A 19125-nucleotide genomic window follows, 5' to 3' on the forward strand; every position below is an offset into this window, starting at 1 on the left:
GACTGTTTCCTCTTGAATGGACTTTGCAATGTCCCAGTGTATAGTGGTGACACATGTACTGTATGAACTCATATTACATTTATTTATGGAAGAAAACATCATTTCTTACAAAGCCTAAGTGACATAGAAAGAACAACTATTTCATTCATGTCATTTTGCATTAAAAATAGAAAACTTCTTACCATTGTCTTTGGAAGAAGACCAACAAGTTTTGATGGAAAGCAGAATGGAAAGAGTCATGCTAAGTGGCGGGATGCTGAGTGAACACCGAATCCACTCTTCACACAGAATGGTAAAATTATTCCTTTAATGTGTATTTTGTCTTTTTTCACAAGGACCTTTAATGCTCAAAGTGCCAAAATAGTAAGAGAAAAAAACCCCTAAGATACTGTCAATTTTAGAAACAGAAGTGAGAATTTTTTTTTTCATAGACTGATTCTGCTTCTTTTTAAATGAAAGTAAAATAGCCACAACTTCCAGTGCATAATTTTTATGATGTCTCTATGTCCATTAAAATCAATGATCAAAAAATTTCACATAAGCTTTGGAGCACTCACCCGACCTGCACACAAAGCACACTCTGCATGAAGATGTATGACATTTGTGTAACAGCTTCTGCATGCACAGACATGAAGGGTTTTGCTTGGTTTTGTTGTTGTCGGGCAGGGAGGTGTGGGGATTGGTTTTTTGTGGGTTTGTGTGTTTGAATACAGTGCCCATGCTCCCAAGGGAAGCTAGAGTATAAAGCACTGGAGAAATCCCAGAGAATTATTGAATACCATCCCAGCATGTTCCCCAGGACATCTCCTCTTTAAAATACCCAACTGATGCCAACAGATCCAACTGATCCCATTTTCCTGGGACAGAAAAGATGGGGAAAAATTTCCAGAAACCTCATGGTGGGTTGACTGTGGCTGAATGGTACGTACCCATCCAGCCACTCTATAATTTCCTCTTGTTAACTGGACAGGGGAGAAAAAACATAACAAAAGGCCTCCAGGCCAAGATAAGGACAGTGAGAGATTGTTCACCAATTACTGCTATGGGCAAAAGAGACTCAACTTGAGAAAAATTAGTTTATTGCTAATCAAATTAGGAAGTATAATGAGAAATAAAACCAAGTCTTGCAGCACCTTCCTCTACCCTTCCCTTCTTCCCAGGCTCAGCTTCACTCCCAATTTCTCTACCTCTTCTCATCCAGCAGGGAGAATGGGGGTTGTGGTGAGTTCATCTCACATTGTCTTTGCTGCTCCTTCCTCCTCAGGGGGAGGACTCCTCACACTTTCCCTGCTCCAGTGTAGGGTCCCTCCAAAGGAAAGTTAGTCCTTCAAGAATTTCTCCAACATAAGTTCTTCACAAGGGTTGTTTTAATGAAGTGCTCCAGCATGTCCCTTTCCATGAGGTGCAGTCCTTCTCCAATGAGGGCTCCTCTCTCCACAGATTCTGCCAGGACAGATTCTGCTCCAGCACAGGCTTCCCTTGGAATCACAGCTTCCAGACATCCCCCTGCTCTGGCATGGGCTCTTTTAGGGGCTGCAGGTGGATCTCTGCACCCTCCCTGCCCTCCAGGGACTGCAGGGGCTCAGTCACGGAATCTCAGGGAAATCCCAGCTCTGGAGCAACTCCTGCTCCTCCTTCTGCCCTGCCCTGAGTGTTTGAAGAGCTGTTCCTCTCACATTCACACTCCTCTCTTTCACCTGCTGTTGTGCAGTATCTTTTACACTTTTTAAAATATGTAATCACAGAGGTGCTACCAGTGTTGCTGAAGGGCTCAGCCTTGACCAGCAGCAGGTCCGTCGTGGAGCTGGGGGAAGCTTCTGGCATCTTCTCACAGAAGTCACCTCTGCATTCCACCCCATCACCAAAACCTTGCCACACAAACCTAACACTCCTTTAACTCAAGTTTCTCATTACATTTTCTACAGCTTCCTTTACTCCCAAATGACCACTGGCAGAATACCAACAGGTTGATTTAACAATAATGATAACAGTTTCTTGTGTCTGGCATGGAGATTTTATAGATGTTTGAAGAACAAAGGGATCCCTTCCAACATACGCACCTCGTTCTGAGCTTGCAAAATATTTAGAAAGGGAAAACTCTGAGACTTCTTTCTCCTTTACCAAAATATGAAAGGACCCTTCAGAGGACTGTGTATTCCCTCACCAGGCTGTGCACATCAACACCAGCAACATCAGCATAGAGTTCAGGCACCACTGGCTCAGGCACCTGCAGCACTGTGTGCCCATTGCTGGTCTTCATGGCTGTTTTCAGGGAGCACAAGAGCTGTGCTGGGGAAGGCCGGTCAGCTGCACTCCACTGCCAGCAGGACTTCATGATGCAGTACCTGTAAATCAGGAAATGATGAAATTATGCCTTCATGCAAAGAAATGTACCTTAGATCTTCCCTTTGGATACTTTGTTTACTTCAGAGAATATCCTATCACTTAAAAAAGAAAAATCATTCCCCAGCAGTGCTGTACCTTGCAAGGAAGCACTGGAGCAGCAAATTGCAAGGGCACTTAAGCAAACGGTAACAAGTGTCATTTCCAACAGAAGGAAACGGAAAAACGTGTCATTTTCAACAGAAAGACAGAAAGCTTTTGGCCACAGAAGTTTTATGCAGCAGAACTCAGTAAGGAGATGTGGCAGACACAGATTACTCTCAGTATCGTCTAGACTTAGAAATCTTGTGTAAAATCTCATTTTCTATGTCTCATTTCCATTTAGCTCTGCCAACTTCATGTTCAATTGTCCATAAAGCAAGTGGCTTACATGGTTTGCTGGCAGCTCGAGGGCTGCTTCATAATGTTCTGCTTCTGCAGGTATGATAAGATGTCAGAAGGTGGCACCTCAGGATATGGTGGAGCACCTGGAAAGGCAAAAGGAGTAATGGTAGAAAACTCTATGGCAATGGTTGCAGAGAGCAGCTTCTGTGCAAGACTGCCTTCCTTCCCTACCAAAACCTGGGTTTTTTCCTACCACAATTCACATTAACAGAAGGCCTAAAAGGAATTGATGAGACTTTGCAAATTGGAAAAAAAGAGGGTGCTTATTTAAATGGCCTAACTTTACACTCTAAAATTTGAGATTTTGGGTCTTGTTAATTTGCTGCTTCCTTACAAAATTTTTTTTATTAGCCTTAAATCTTCTTACCTAATGTAATCATTTCATACAGTAGAATTCCAAAAGACCATCTGCAAGAAAAGAAAACAAAGTGATGTTGTTTGCTGGCTTAAATACATAAAAACAACTAGACATGGCCTGCAGAGAGGAGAAAGAAAGAGCTGAAAAAGTGGAGTGTTAGGCTGAAATTAGATCTGCCTTACTGTGAATTTCAGGACATGAAATGATACATAAAGGAGTGAAAGAGACAGGTGAACTTCTAGCCCCAAAATGAAGCCATACATGTCTGCCTTGGTGGTAGGAGGTTTGCTCAGGAGCCTCTCTGGTGCCTGCCACTTGACAGGCACTTTCCGTGTGACTGAGCTGGCAGTGTGTGTGTGAGTTTCGTAGGCCAGGCCCAAACCACAGAGCTTGGCAGTGAAGTTGTGATGGAGAAGGACATTCCTGGCAGCAATGTCACCATGGAACAAGTTCTTTTCTTCAAGATAAGCCTGGGAAATTGGAAAAGAAAGAAAACAGGAAATTTAATTGATACAAATTTTCACTGAGTTTATGCTTGTCTTCAACACTGTGGAGTTACATGTGCTCACCACCAACATAATGGAAGCATACTTTCACAAAGCCTTTATTCTCAGTGCTTAGGCCAAGAAGACTTAAGCCACCATGCAAACTCGCGTGGCAATCAAGTAAGAAGGAAAAAATGCCACCAACCTGAGCAGACTTACCAGAGCTGCTGCAACCTGCTGTCCAACCTCATATACCTGTCTCTCAGTGAGGTCATAGGGGACGCCATCCATTGCCATTACATCCTAGACACAAAGTAAGAGACCTTGGTTCAAACAAATGCCACAGCAGTAGGATTGTGGGGAATGTTTCCTTCTAATCTATCTAATCTTATGCTCCTCCTTCTCACAATTGCTCATAAATTGACTGAAATGTAGGAGGACGTGGATGGGTGATGCTGAGGGTATGTTGAGTAAGACAAATATATCAGAGACACTAGTAGGCAAATTGACACGTGGGGAAAAAATTAATGTTAGACAGAAATTGTCAAAATGACAGTGAAGAATGACAATCCACACAGATGAATGAAAGATATACTATAAATTAGAATGGTGAGTAAAAAACCACATTTTAACACATGGCTTGGGCACCTGGTATGAGACTAAAAGTCCATCTCTCCTGCCACCCTGCCTGTAACAGTGAGAGATGAGAGAGAGAATAAGGTAAACACACAATGTTCTTCCTGTGCCATTTTACAGCCCACAGACACATTCTACTTAAAAACTTCCTTAGATGGTTATGGTTTTAACATGTTCAGTAACCTTTAGGTTACCTTCCATAACTGACCTCATATGAACTGTCAGTATCCACAGCAGTCAGTGGCAAGACATTCCAATAGTCAAATCCTCAGATCATGAAGAATCAGCTCCATTTGTTTGTTTTGAACATGACACGTACTAGCTTTATTTCCTACCACCTGGACCTTCTGCTGAACAGGACAGGAAGCAATCCTTCTCTATTTAGAGTTTCAGATGTAGGAGAGTGATGGATTTACACAGTAACAGCAGAGTTTTCTTTCTGTGCCTTTTGTAACAATGCGTCATAGAATCAGAATATGCTGGAGTGGAAACGACCCACAAGGACTACTGAGTCCAGCTCCTGGCCCTGCACAGGACATCCCAACAACCCCACCCTGTCCCTGACAGTGTTGTCCAAACACTGCTGGAGCTCAGACAGCCTTGGAGCTGTGACCATTTCCTGGAGCACCTGTTCAGTGCCCCACCACCCTCTGTGGGAAGAATATCCTCCTGCTATCCAATCTAAACCTCCCCTGATATTTAGACTCTTTTTTAGCTTGAGTTAACATTTTCAGTGGACTGCATATTTTCACACTGTCAGACCTCATCCCACCATATTTTACCACTCATCAGCAATGGGCAGACATGAAGCCATCATTCATCATTCATGTAAGAAACTTCTTCCTGTGCATTACTTTATTTTTAACTATGCTGAATTTCATCTGTTCTTTTTATTGACGAGTCTCTCAATCTTGGAAGATCCTTCTGCAATTCCTTTGGGTCTGCACTTGGCTTTACTGGCTGGAATCATCAGCAAATATCCTCACGTCATTGTCATCCCATTTTTAGGTTATAAATACACGGAATGAACAGCACCATGTCCTAGATAGCTGACCTCCCTTCAGTGCAAGTGCCAATCTTTCATTCTTATATTCTATTTCCTGTCTTTTACCAATTAGTTATCATCCCATGACCTTCCCCTGTGTTGTAACTGCTCTGCTTTCTTAAAAGCATTTGGAGTAACACATGATTTAAAACTTTAGAAATTCAAGTGGCTTTATAAATTCATTCTAATTCCAGTGCCTGCAATGCCCTTCAATGGTCTGCCAAGCTGGACCTGTGTAGAACTTCTTTGGAGCATGGAAATAGTTTTGATTGATATAGAGGGATGCATGGAGAGATGAAAAAAAGAATTTATGATTTATGGATAGATATGTACCTTAGGAATTTAAGAAGCTATTCTGTCATCATTTCTTTTGACTCACCTTCCGACATGTCCACAGAAATGTCAGCAGATCACCAAGAGACACATCTTCCATGATCATATAAAGTGGGAGCTGGTCTACACAACACCCAACCAATTCAACCAGGTTCTCATGATGGCCAAGATTTTGATGGAATTTAATCCTTCCCAAGAAATCCTTTACTTTCTGAGGACTAGCTGGATCTGAGAGAACAAAAAAAACCAAATTGAAAACAAAACAACAACAAATGGAAGCAGCAAAGAACAGATTGACAGCTAAAACCAACATAGTCAGCAATCTTTAATCCTACCAAGACATTCCTACAAGAACATCTCGGACTTACTGTACTGAACATAGCTGGTTCTTGCCCAGTACTGATGGCAACGCTCTGCCCAGCACCACGTCTGGGATACAGAGACTGTAACAAAGTGGACCCTGACCACGGGCCATACCTTGCAAGGCTTTCAACACCACAGCCTTAGTCTTCCCAGAGATCCCAGTTTCCAACTGTGCTCTGTAGATGCTCCCATAGGCACCAAGTTTTATCAGCTCCAAGCTGTCTGGTAAGAGTTTCTCTCGTGGTATCTCTAATTCTTTCAGAGTCAAGGATTCAGAATTTAGCAGGCTCTCCACAGAGCTCTCACTCAGCTGGATGTAGCGGTTCTCTGTTGAGAAGGGTTCCTGCGGATTCTTTCTTGTCACTGACAAATGCAAACACATATAATGCATAAAAGCAGACAGATGAACTCTTGTAATAGATGCCAGTGCTCATCCTTCCATGCTCTTTAATTTTTGCTACACAGTGTTTCAGAAATCAGGGCAAAGTAAGGAACTGTTATTGTATCCTACTTATCCTGGCCCTTGAAGAGGACAAAAAATTTATCTCCCACTCTATTTGATGAAAAGACAGAACCAGTCTAGAAATTTCTCCCATATTTAAGTACGTAACCTTTATAGATAAGACACATTTGGACTTCATTCTCACGTGCTCAAGCAATGAACATTTTCTTTTATTACCAGTTCTCAATTATTTCTCTTAATATAGGCTCAAGATCTGTTTCCCTCTACACACACAGAATTAGTTCAGAGCTGTATTTTCATTTCCATGCAGCCACACGTGTACCAACAAACCTTTCCCTACCCCCTCACCAGTTCTAATTCACCCAGTTCTACTACCTACTACCCCCTCACCCTGTTCTACTTCACATTATCTCCACAGGAAGAGGGTGACAGCAGCTGGAAATTAAATTTCTTAAATGGCAGTATAGAAAATGGATTAAGTAGATGTAATCTACATCAAAATTACTATCATTCATAATTACCCTGGTAAAACTCTCCTTGCAGCAGCCTCCAGGAGCTGTTGCATAAATACACTTTGCAGCTCTTGTGATGTTACCACAGCATGTTAAACAGCCCACTTAGCATGATGCTTTAGATTTTCTCAGATCCATCTATACTACAGCTTCCACCACTGCTGCTGCAAAATGAAGTAAATCAGTGTTCACAATTTTTCTAATGTTTACTGGATTGCTGAATACCACTCAGGATCCTCATAAATGGTTTTGCCTAACAGCTCAAGTGATGGAGAAATAGAATTGGCTTCTGGCTGTATTGGCCATATTGTATTGGCTGAAACCAATACTCTTTCCTCTGGTTGAAAAGCATTTTTTTACCTTGGGTTCCGGCTGGTGCTGATTGCTCCTGCTTTGCTCGCAGGCCACGGCAGTGGAGCCAGAGGATCACAGTGAGCACAATGACAAAAACTCCCACCAGGAGAACTGGGACAACGATCACTTCCGTTTGATATTCACGCACAACTGACAGCAGAGAAAGAAAATGGAAAACCAAGAGGAGTAAGGAGCACACTAGTTCTGTATACCATGTAGCAACAATCGATTTCAGTAACTTCCAACCCCAAAAGTGTATGTTCCATCCTCTGGAACAGCTGAACACTGTTAGTGCTGCCACCTTATTTTTCAAAGGTGCTGAGTACCTAAACTGCATGAAATCACTAAGACTCCCACACCTAAGGTCACTTATTTAGATGCTTTAATATTCAGGCCAGGAATTGTAGCCATTTGAAGTCACATCCACCAGTGAAACAGAAACAGCACTGGCAGCAGGACAGCAGGGAGATGGGACAGGCTGGATATTGCTATGTCATCATGTGCAATTACAGCTCCAGCTCCTTCCAGTAAAATTATACAGAGAATTTTAAAGGAAACTAGGTGTGGTCACCTTTGGAATTTGACTGGAAGACATTGCAATTAGCAAGCCTTCTGAACATAACTATCTTTCTCATGTCCCCAGATTTGGAGGTAGTTGAGACCATTTTTTCCATTCCCAAAGATGGCAGAAAGTCATGAAATCAAAATCCCAAAAAACTGGTCCTTTGGGAAGCTGCAGGGAATCTTTAATGACTGCTGTAGATCTCATTCGAAGCTAGCAATTCTCTGAAATGGCTAAAATTATGTGAGATTAATCCAGCCACAGAGGCTTCATCCCCACAAACATTTCTTCCCTGAAACACAACGCAGGGAAAGCTCCATCAAATCTTTCTGTGTGGGCTGGGATGCAGTGGAGGAGAAGAAAGGGATTGGCACACTTTTTAGTGAACCTGGCCTTCCTGCAAGAATGTGAAATCTTATTAAAGGAATGTGTGAATCTTACCACATAGCTTGTCATTGCTATTGCACTCCAGCAGCCTCCGTGAGAATCTTTTCACATCCCCTGCCATGTTCAGTTACAAGCAAGCAGGTCTCCAGCCCCCACTTCCTGCACAGACATAAAGAATAGTAACAAAGTTTATTGGGAGAAAGGATGATAATTAAGCAACAAGTGAAGTGAATAGGGAGCTTTCTACCCCTTACAATCAGTGGCTGCAGGAAGCAGCACTGAGATTTGAAGGCTTGCAGAATGACACAGGACATGCACTGCATGACCAGAGAGAATTTAGGGTTAAGCTTGTTCTACAGTGCTCCACAAGCAAACGAGGACCCCTAGTCCTAAAGGCTGGCATATGTACAAAAATCCATAGATATGAACCTAATTATATTTAAAGAACATCTAATACCCTCCTAGCTAACACATTTTTAAGATGCCAGAATGGCTAAGCATTTTATTTTCTGGTCAATTACAAATGAACACATCAGCAGCATGCAGTGAAAATGCCATTCCTGACTACAATCCATGCCACAACTCCTACTGTTGCTGTACAAAGACAAGGAGAAAAAAGAGTTGTCATTTGGGCTCTCTGGTACCAACTCCTGAGCACTGCCAACTCTGTAGGTATTCTGAAGCACAACATCTGCATCTCTTCTGCATTTGTAGCTGAAAATCCACGGCCTGTACAAGCATGCACCTTGTTTAGTCACCGCTTCTTAGAAATATTGCCAAAATGTAAGACTTAACAGCTTTGCAAACAGTATTATCTAGAACATTTATAGGAATTGTGACTTCTATCCTTGTAAGCACCTACTGTGCTTTCAGCTATGAGTTTTAGGCAATTAACCTCAATGGCAAATATAGGGCATTGATTTTATGGAATTTGGTGATGAAATGTTTAACAGTTTGTTCTCATGCCTAAAATCAATAAGTGAAATTATTCTTTACCAGTTGCACGTCAGAGACAGCAGAGAGAGGAAAATGGAATATACCTGTGCTTTAAGGTGTCACAAAAAGTCTGTTTCCTTTTTTTATTTAATTTCATTCTTAATGTGCTAGCAGGTTTACCTGGTTCCAAGGTTGGCTACATCAGGAATCCAGTCAAAGGAGTAATAACACAGCAATAATACCAAGCTTTTCAGGTACACTCTGAAAGCAAGCACACTGAAACAACCCACCTCATCTCTAACACACACACACACACTTACACACAAATACACAGGACCAGTCCTGGCTTCCTTCAGTACACACAGACTTCAGGACCATTAGCCAGCAATCATATTGTACAAGTCATGAACAGTCCAAGCTCCATCTTAAAACTTGCCAATGGCTTTGTACAGGTGCTTACTAGAAATGCATACTGACATTTACACACCATGCATGCACAGGCACACAAAAGCACATACACCCCCATTTGTGCTTACAGAGAGAGTAGCAAAGATCCATGGAAAAATCTCTGACACAGCAGCCATGTCTACACTGGTCCCTCTCTGTAAAAAAGATTCCTCCCTACTCTTTATGCACCTCCCAGCAGTGATGTCAGTGGGTGGCACTCATGTTTTCCAACCACACTCAGGGGGCAGAACCATGGGATCCAGGAATGAAAACACTGGCAGTCACTGGCACTTTATTTGCCCTGGGCACTCCCATGTGCTGCGGTTTCTTACGGAGGTGTAAGCACCGGAAAAGATTGATTACAAAAGCCCAATTGCACTCTTTCTCTCTATCCTCTCACAATACTCAGCAAGCAGAAAAAGAAGCTTTGCTCACTAAGGTAATTCTGAAGTGCCTTTCAGTGCTACTTTTCAGGCCAAGACTAAATAAATTCCTGTACTAGGTTGTTTCTGCAGCTTACTTGTCTAACAGTAACATCACTGCAGTTCTTACATTCCTATCCTCACAAGGAGAATGATAACTCAGAAATCCACAGAACTCACATTATACGTTTAATATTTTTTGCAATGGGAGATACACAAAAGTTATGTGGAACTAACATGTTCATGTGCACACTCAACATAGAGCAGGACTACTGACAGTGCTCAACTACCTATTTTATTAGATTAAGACATTTTTCCAGTACCAAGACAGGATAAAGGAAACAAAAATGTCTTAAAAGGTTCAAAATCTGTACCTCACTGGCATTCTGATTTTCCTTGCCTGTGGGTTAACACTGTACCAAGATCAGTGCTGTCTAGATCATGTGCACATATACACTGTGTTACTTCAATTTAGAATTTGCATTAGAGAATTTGTGCAATTTTAACTAAATGTCAGCTTGTTTATTCCATTGGATTTTTTAATATTCTTTTACACAAACTGAATTTTACTCACTGGAATTCATAGAATCGTAGAGATTGGAAAAGATCATTAAAATCATCAAATCAAACAGTCAGCCCAGCACCACCACCATGTTCACCACTAAACCATGCCCTCATATGCCACATCCAGAGGCTTTTTCTACATTTCCAGGCATGGTGACTCCACCAACTTCACTGGGTAGCCTATCCCAATGTTTAATGAATCTCAGCAAAGAAATTTTTCCTGATGTAATATAAATATCCCCTGACACAACTTGAGGCTGTTTCCTCTCATCCTGCCCCTTGTTCCCTGGGAGCAGAGCCTGATCCCCCCCAGCTGTCCCCTCCTGTCAGGGAGTTGTGCAGAGCCAGAAGGGCCCCCCTGAGCCTCCTTTTCTCCAGGCTGAGCCCCCCCAGCTCCCTCAGCCCCTCCTGGTGCTCCAGACCCTTCCCCAGCTCCGTTCCCTGCTCTGGACACGCTCCAGCCCCTCAATGTCCATTTCTTGTCCTGAGGTTCCCAGGAGTGCCCCAGGATCTGAGGTGTGGTCCCAGCAGTGCCAGCCCAGGGGACAGTCACTGCCCTGGCCCTGCTGCCACAGCCCAGGTGCCATTGGCCTCCTGCCCCCCTGGGCACACCTGGCTCCTGTCCAGCCACTGTCCCCAGCACCCCCAGGGCCTTTCCCAGCTTTCCAGCCCCTCTGCCCCAGCCTGGAGCTGCAGGGGGTTGCTGTGACCCAAGGCAGGACCCACGACCTGGCCTTGTTGAGCCCCACACAACTGGCCTAAGCCCATGGATCCAGCCTGTCCAGATCCCTCTGCAGAGCCTTCTGACCCTTCTGAACCCAAATCCTGATGTCAAAGCTAAATATACAATGAAGACCACAGCACCTAAAAATAGCAGAAGCAGCTACTCTTAGACAATGGGACAAGGCAAAACCTCAGCAGAAGCTGAACTACAGTCACCTGCACTTGCAAACTGCTCCTAGCCAGCTACTTGGTGCACTACACGTGGCACAGCAGTTCCATAGCCTGGCAGCGATGACAGGTTAGTTACCCCCATCCTACACCAACAGTGCTCCTCTGTGCACATTTGGCAACAGGATGAACACTTGGGGAAAAGGCAGCATTTTGTTTCCAGCTGTGTTTGCTTGCCAAGCTGTTTTGCTGCCCTGGCAATTTAGACAAAGCACAGAGGGCAACACAGGGACAGGAATAAGCGGCTAGAAGGTGGCAGCTGTGGGAGCTGCTTAAACCAGTTCAGGAAACGCAAATAGTGAATATGAATGTAGCTGAGCTGAATTCAGTGTTCACCAATGCCAAAAGAAGGGATTATCTCCTGTCTTTGCTGTCTTCTTACTGCTTGTTTTGCTCTCAGTTGTGCAATTGATCACATGGTAAATTGATCCAAACACTGACCAAGCAGGAAAAATCCACTGCTCTTTTGCCATGGTGATTTCCTGCCATTTTAGTGGCTAGTATTAGTCAGGAGTGAATGGCTAATTCATCTAAAGCTGCAGTGTGAAACCACTCCCTGTGTCAGCACAGACCCACAAGCACTGTGTGCCAGCAGAAGCCTTACCATGATTTTTCCAATCCCCTGTCATTCATTCTCAGATGGATACTGTCCCCTTAGCAATAGCAGAAGCATTCACATAATTGTAAAGCCCTAAAATCATCAATCCTCTCTGACATTTTATAGCCTTGAAGTTTTCATGATGTTATTTAAAGTGCCAGGACGAAGACTTAAGAAGCCTGAGTGACAAACTTTGTGGTTAAGACTGAAAAGAAATATCAAGACTTAAGACGCCCATGGAATATATGGGAACAGACAGCTTGAATACTGCCCACACAGAAGCTGCCTGCTGCTTGCTCCTGCCATGTTCAGGAGAGTTAAGTTGTCCATATTCACAGCAAATATACAGTCTTGCCCCTGAATATGTCTAATTTGTAAGCTATGAGCAGTTCCCATCATCAGTGCAAACACGTAAATCCTTGTGTAATGATTAGCTGAAGGTCTAAAGAAACAGCTGATTAATTAAATACGACAAAAACAAAGGCTAAGATTTATCTAGATCTTCATTAGACCCTATAAAAAATGCTATGAGCTGACATGGACTTAATGCAGTTATTTCTCCAGACATCCTGTCCCATGTTAACTGCATACCACTTTATTATAAAAATATTCTTACACTTGTTTTTCACGCACCAATTGGGAGGACCAGCTGTAATGTGACTACAGGCACATATAGAACAGCTGAGTAATTCAGTAACTTCAGTCCAGCACACTGCCTGACTGATAAAAGACAAATCCTTAAACATTATGTCTTCTACTCAATTTCTTGCAGCGGCAAAACCTTGCTTTCCAGCTTTGACCATTGCTATTTCACTGCTGCTTTTATTATTTCCCTCCTCTTTTATCTGACCTTTAAACACGGTCAACAGTCAAGGCTTTGGCAACTGCTCTGCACAAGCGCATTGTGCTGCTGTGCAGGAGGAAGGGAGAGGAGCTAACAGGGAACTGCAGGAACCAAAACAGCAGGAAACCACGAGTGTGGGCAGTTGTGGACATTGAATGTCAGAGAGGAGGGAGGAATAAAGCACCACTGTAAAGCAAGCAGTGAAAAAGAGATCTTTTTTCCCTGCCATGTCCGCTGTTTACTAAAAGCAGCATCCAAAACAAATAAAAAATAAGCCCGACAGGTTTCAGCCATCCATTTGTTAGATTGCATATTCTGTCTCTTCTGCCAGCAGAAGACTTTAGAGACTATTTCCAACAGCCTGGCAGACCAGGTCACTTTTGCAAGGTTTCCCTGGCCCACAGAGTCACCTCATCTCTCACTTCAAGGGACCTGTGGGTCACCAAGCAGCATCTTCGCCTGCGCTGAAAGGGAAATTCTGACCAGCCACACCAGAGTCCCTTCTGTCCCTGTGAACAAGGACTAAAAATAATATCCTGTGGCTTGCTGTAGCTCTGTCTCAGCTGTAAAGATTTAGTATTATAACTCACTTTTGAAACAGCTGGTAGCTGTAACACCCTGTAAGAAAACAGTGTTTCAAAAATCAGATACAGAAACACAAGGTTTTCTCTTGGTCCAAAATTAAAAGCAATACTTGAACATCAAACCTAGGCTAGCTGCTACGGAAGCATATTAAGGAAGTGGAAGAAAATTAGGCTGACCACTTTTGAAGAGCTAGACCACAGAGAAAAACAGCAAATAATGAGGCCCATACTGCTATTTGAGCAGGTGGTTACTTAGAGGAAACTTGGCTCCCTTTCAATATAGCAGGAAAAACAGGCAAAGTTAACAGTCACTACAGCACTGAGAAATGAGTCAGGAGGACTCACTGCTGCTGTGCTTTATGCTAAAAATGTTAGCTCTAACTGGCACCATTTCAGTGGAGATATACAAGTTCTTACAGGGCTAGGTTTTGCTTAGATCATCTACAAAAATTAATTTATTTGTGCTGCATAAGGAAATCTAAGTACAGAAGTGTGAAATGGTACAGAACCTGAATGAGGATTAAGACATTTTTTCTAATGCAGACATGGACTACTATAATTTCTGGAAAATTAACATATATCTTGAACATTCCCAATGAACTAAGGCCACCCAAAGTAATTCCTCACAGGTAATTTGAAGAATGAGTTAAAATAATAAAAAAAACCCCATGGATTATTACATTACACCGAAGCCCTTAATGAGCAGGCTAATAAAAGTCTAGAGGCCAAACTTTCAACAGTACACTATTATCTATGGCTTCCTTTTATGAAAGCAAAATCATATACTACTTTTGAAAATGTCTCCCTGCTGACTGAGCTCTGATTTTGCTGGTAGCTGCCTGTATTAAGCCTGTATCAAACCCCAGCACAAATACAGAAATTCTGAAAAACTGTGACAGCAAAAGCTATGACAGAACATGAGAAGAATGATTTTTGTTTCAAAGGACCATGCATACATATAGCTCTTGTTGTGAAAAACCAACTGTGTGATAAAAACACTGTATGACATCACATTGCTGCTTAATGGTTTCAGAAATCCAACATAAATCTGGTTTCATAAATTCATGGCCACCTGAAGCTGTGTAGATAACTTTAGTTTTAGTTTCCCAAGTTCTGGGTGTTTCTTGGTGGACGTAACACAGATTTTGTTTGTAATTTCATCAGTAGCTCATGCACACACAGGTAAATACATAAAAACCTAGATATCTGCACCACGTTGGGTTAGAGATCACGGCATTACAATCAAGCAACAGTGATGGGAGTAAAATGGTAATTAGTTCTGAGTTCAGCCCTAGGCATGTATTACTTAACTAAAGACTGGACATATTTATACACACATGCATAGCATCCCCCTGTTTCAGTGAACTGAGGCTAATTTTATACAAAACTTAATTACTTTTTAAATTTCTTCCTCTTTAAAAAAGACCTGTGAGCTATTTCATTCAAATCAGACAGTGTGTAGAGGACATCCCTCTTTTATTTTTTCCTCAAACCCCAACACCATTATGATCACAGAAATGGCTGTAAGTAGCTTCACTGCCAGCAGTAAGCACATGCACATATGTACATGCACACACACAGACATACAGACTTTACAGTACAGCCACCTTCTAATTCAGGTCACATTTATGTTAATAAAAGTCTTTTAAGAAATAAATATTCATGGACTGATCTTTCAGAAGTGCTTTCTCTCACTTACCTGAGTGACACCACGTCCCTTGCCCTGCAGTTGTCTTTTCCTGAAGCTCTCCTGCTGCCGGTTCCGTTTGTGAGGCCACTCCCAGTAACTCGGATGATTACCTTGGTAGGGTTGTAATTCTTATGATTAAGTTCCTCCTCACTGATTTTTCTACTCCAGTCCCGCCCAGCTTCGGCTCCTTGCTGCTCTAGGTCTCCTCAGCTGTCTCCCCAGGGATGTCCAACACACAGCTGACAGGAAGGCACACACTTGCAGAACAGGTCTGCCTGGCTTCCACACACCAGCTGCTCATGGGCTGACTACAGAGACAGGCACAGCAAAGAGCCCCCGGGGCAGGCACCTGCAGCAGGGTTTGAAAGGCACACCAATACAGATCAAGAGGGACAGGTTATGTAACAAACAGCATTCATACACTTCTGGCTACAGGTCCCCATTTAAAAAGAATGGGATCTTGGAATAGAAAATCTGTACAAAACCCCCAGGACTCCAGAGGCTGAAAAAACATTCCATCAGGAACACAGTCTGCAAATGAAGAAAGAGATAAAAGACTAATGATATCAAACCATGCTACAGCAGACAGCAGAAACACAGGGTTTTCCACATTCTGCCTTGCCCCTTGGTGTCCCTCCTGCTCGGGCTGTCCATGCATTCAGCCAGAACTTTGGAAAGTTCTGGCAGAATGCATGGACAGACAATATTCCTGAACTTCCCTGCGAGCTTTTCCTGCCATAATGTCCTGGGGGTCTCCATTGTGCTCCGCTGGTGTCCTCAGAAGCCATGGGGTCTAACCCTCATTACACCTCTGCATTTTAGTTCTGGGGACTTTCTTCCCAACAAATCCATGTACGCAAGCCCCAGCTGTTGGTCTGCCCTCCCCTATCATTGATAAATCTTGTGTTAAGAGTTTCAGATTCCTGAGTCCTACTTATGTGAGTCTACACAAGATTATTTGCTTATATGAATCTACACAAGATTATTTGCTTACCTACTTCATAGGAGTGAGAAGCAGTTGCATTTCAAGAGTAAACAACAGTTCTTGTTGAGAGACAAACTTCATTTCACATTCAGCAACTCAATGCAGGTGGCTTGGGGAAGATGCAGCAGATGATGTGATCTCTGCCAACTGTTTTGGCCAAACTCATCTACTCCTATTAACATTTTGTCACTGCATATAATTATGTTGTTATGGGGAAAATTTTAGTTGTGGCACAATCAATACCTTCAGGTATCAAAAGACAATAGTTAATTTAAGAGAGATTTCTTCTTAGCATTATTCTTCCAGCTGTCATTAACCCATGTGTCCAAAATGGTGAAAAGCAGGACTGATTTTTTCATTGCTTGATCTCTCTACAGACACTGGCAGGAGAGGGCAAGGTAGTATTGGCAAAATAGTCCTGTGATATGGATTTTTATCCCCTGAGAAACCAGGGGAGACATTTTCTAGACTGAAAATTTTCTTGAAATAGAAAGATCACTACAGCTGCAGAATGTAGGCTTAGACTCTGATTTCAGCTTTCCTCTCATTCTGGCACTAATTTGCATTGACTCTCTGTAGTGTTTTCTCCATGAAGGAGAAGGGGATCTGTCTTATACCTCATTCTCCATTAAATAGTAGGTAAAATGCAAATAACAGTTCCTCATTTAAATGAGTTCCTTACTGAAATGAGTTATGTTCCACAGGCACCCTCCTCAAGGGCACCTGGAGGAAAACCTATTCAGATTCCTGTTTAAAAATATGACAACTGAAAATCTTTCTCCTTTCAGTTTCTACACCTCCTTACTGTGGAAGAGAGTGTAAAGGGCAAAGGGTTAAATATTCAGGGTAAGGATATGCAAAAGCAGCAATGGCTGCAGCTTTTAATTTCCCCCACCAGTGTCTCTGTTGTGCTCCCAGTCTGACTGGTTGGATAAGATATTTTAATGGTTCAGAGTTCAGGCTTCAGCCTATATAATCCTCCTCATTCATCAACAAGCCTTTCCCCCTGCTTAGTGAAGTGACAGAAGTAATTTATTGTCCTGTGAAAAACAGACTTTTCCTGCTACATCTTGTATTGTATGTGCATCCACAAAGAAAACACTGCCTGTTTAACATCCTCTATCCTTCTCTGTTTTTTCCTTATGATTAAGCATGCTGAAAGGCAGCAGACTGGCAGTTTTATTAACATAACCATCCTCTTTATCTCCAAGACAGCCTGAGCACACATAGAAACCATCCTAACCACACACAGCTGCTGCACCATAGCCTCAAGATGAGTTCTGGGACTAAGCAGCGAACTTATTATTTTCACCTTCTAATATAAGACTTAAAACTGTGGCTTATAGCTGATAGACTGTGACTGATCTTTTGGTCAACATAAGCCCACAGAGAAACTGTAGAAACTCAGAAGCTAAGGGGCTAATGTGCAAGTCTCAAACAACAGCCTGGCAGCTGCAGAGCCAAGCAAGGATGGTTGGTAACAACACACTGTGAGAGAGAAAAACGTGTGGCTGGGGAAGGGGCCATGCAGAGGAAGGACAGCACTTTTCTGAGACACATACCCTTGATGTAGTTTCTGCAGATAAGCACAACATGGCACAGCAGAGGAATGATCTTAAAGCGCAAGGAAACCTCCCATCATTATCCTAAGCATCTGCTCTGCCTCATGAGCTTTGCCTCTCAAAGTAGCAGGTTTTCTTAAGAAAAATTACAAGCCTATTTTTTTAATGGCAATTCTGTTGTGATTTTCAACTCAGCCCTGCAGTATTTGTTATTTGAAATTTCCAAAGGTTGCACCATATGAAAATAAATAAAGTAGAAAACTGAAATGACCTAATGATTAGGCATCAATCTTCAGCAGCCAGCTGAAGGTCCAGTAATTTGCTAGCACTTCCTTTATTCGGGGATTTTACTCAGCTGCTTTTGAACCCCTGCAAAACTTTAGCAACACAATGCTCTGTGATAAAGTTGCATTCATGCAACTTAGGTGAATAAATGTTTGATTTTATTTTGAAGATAGAGTCTCAGCTTCAAACTAGCTACTCAGTTGGCAGTGAAATGAGTGGTGATTGCAAGAGATGAGCAAGTCTGCTGCATAATGAGAATACTAATATACCAAATAATTTAAAAACAGGACTAAGTTTGTGTCTGTGAGGATGAAAAAGGATAACAAGAGACAGCCCAAACCATTCAAGGTTTGGATATTGATCTGGAATGGGACATGACTTGGACCATGGACAATTCAGAAATGGGACTCCGCTATAAACCAGATAATTGCTATCTATTAAATCTTGACAAACTTTGAGTCTTGTTGCTCTTTCTCCAGAAAAAATCTAACCTGATTTTGTCTAGTCCTGCAAACACCTTCTCCAGCTTTTTTTGTTCCAATGATGCAAAGATCATAGAATCACAGAACAGTTTGGAAAGGACCTTCATAGACCATGCAGTTCCAATCCCCCTGCCGTGGGCAGAGACACTTTGCAGTAGTCCATACAGCCTGATCCTGAACACTTCCAGGAATGGGCATCCACAACTTTCTCAAGACAGCCTGTTCCAACTTCTCACCACCCTCACCGGCAAGTATTTTTTCCTTATATCCAATATAAACCTACTCTCCTTAGCCGTGAACCCGCTGCTCGTTGAGCTGTCATTGCCGGCCCTGGTCTGACGTCTCCCTCCATCCCGCAGGCAGGGAGAGATACCCTGAGGAAAGCAGCAGAAGCTTTACGCAGCTTTAAACTGAGGGGTTAAGATGTACTTCTGCGTTACCGTCAGGAGAGCCCCTGAAAGCACCACAGCCCATCTGGCGCAGCCGCCCT

The 19125-nt window shown here is 42.6% G+C and overlaps 1 protein-coding gene across 1 annotated transcript; it reads right to left on the reverse strand.

Annotated features, from left to right (window-relative positions):
• Positions 1–234: 234 nt before the first annotated feature.
• On the reverse strand, positions 235–15402 carry STYK1 (serine/threonine/tyrosine kinase 1). Its single transcript, XM_031064253.1, has 10 exons — positions 15331–15402; positions 8340–8444; positions 7343–7486; positions 6122–6370; positions 5691–5872; positions 3850–3933; positions 3407–3615; positions 3155–3195; positions 2774–2870; positions 235–2345 (listed from the first exon to the last, which is right to left on the reverse strand). Exons 2-10 carry the CDS (start codon positions 8404–8406, stop codon positions 2141–2143), a joined length of 1278 nt encoding a protein of 425 aa, XP_030920113.1. The 5' UTR covers positions 8407–8444; positions 15331–15402; the 3' UTR covers positions 235–2140.
• Between the last annotated feature and the right edge of the window lie 3723 nt (positions 15403–19125).

This window comes from Geospiza fortis, unplaced genomic scaffold (genome assembly GCF_000277835.1).
Source record: "Geospiza fortis unplaced genomic scaffold, GeoFor_1.0 scaffold242, whole genome shotgun sequence".
NCBI lineage: Eukaryota > Metazoa > Chordata > Aves > Passeriformes > Thraupidae > Geospiza > Geospiza fortis.

Bases quoted from the DNA above. Each gene is read 5' to 3' on its own strand.
- STYK1 (XM_031064253.1), bottom strand. From the start codon at position 8,406: ATGGCAGGGGATGTGAAAAGATTCTCACGGAGGCTGCTGGAGTGCAAT. The intron at 3,196-3,406 runs GTATGGCTTCAT...CTTTTCTTGCAG, and splicing joins CCTACCACCAAGGCAGACAT to ATGGTCTTTTGGAATTCTAC. The intron at 2,871-3,154 runs GTAAGAAGATTT...TTGCCTTTCCAG, and splicing joins GTATGAAATGATTACATTAG to GTGCTCCACCATATCCTGAG.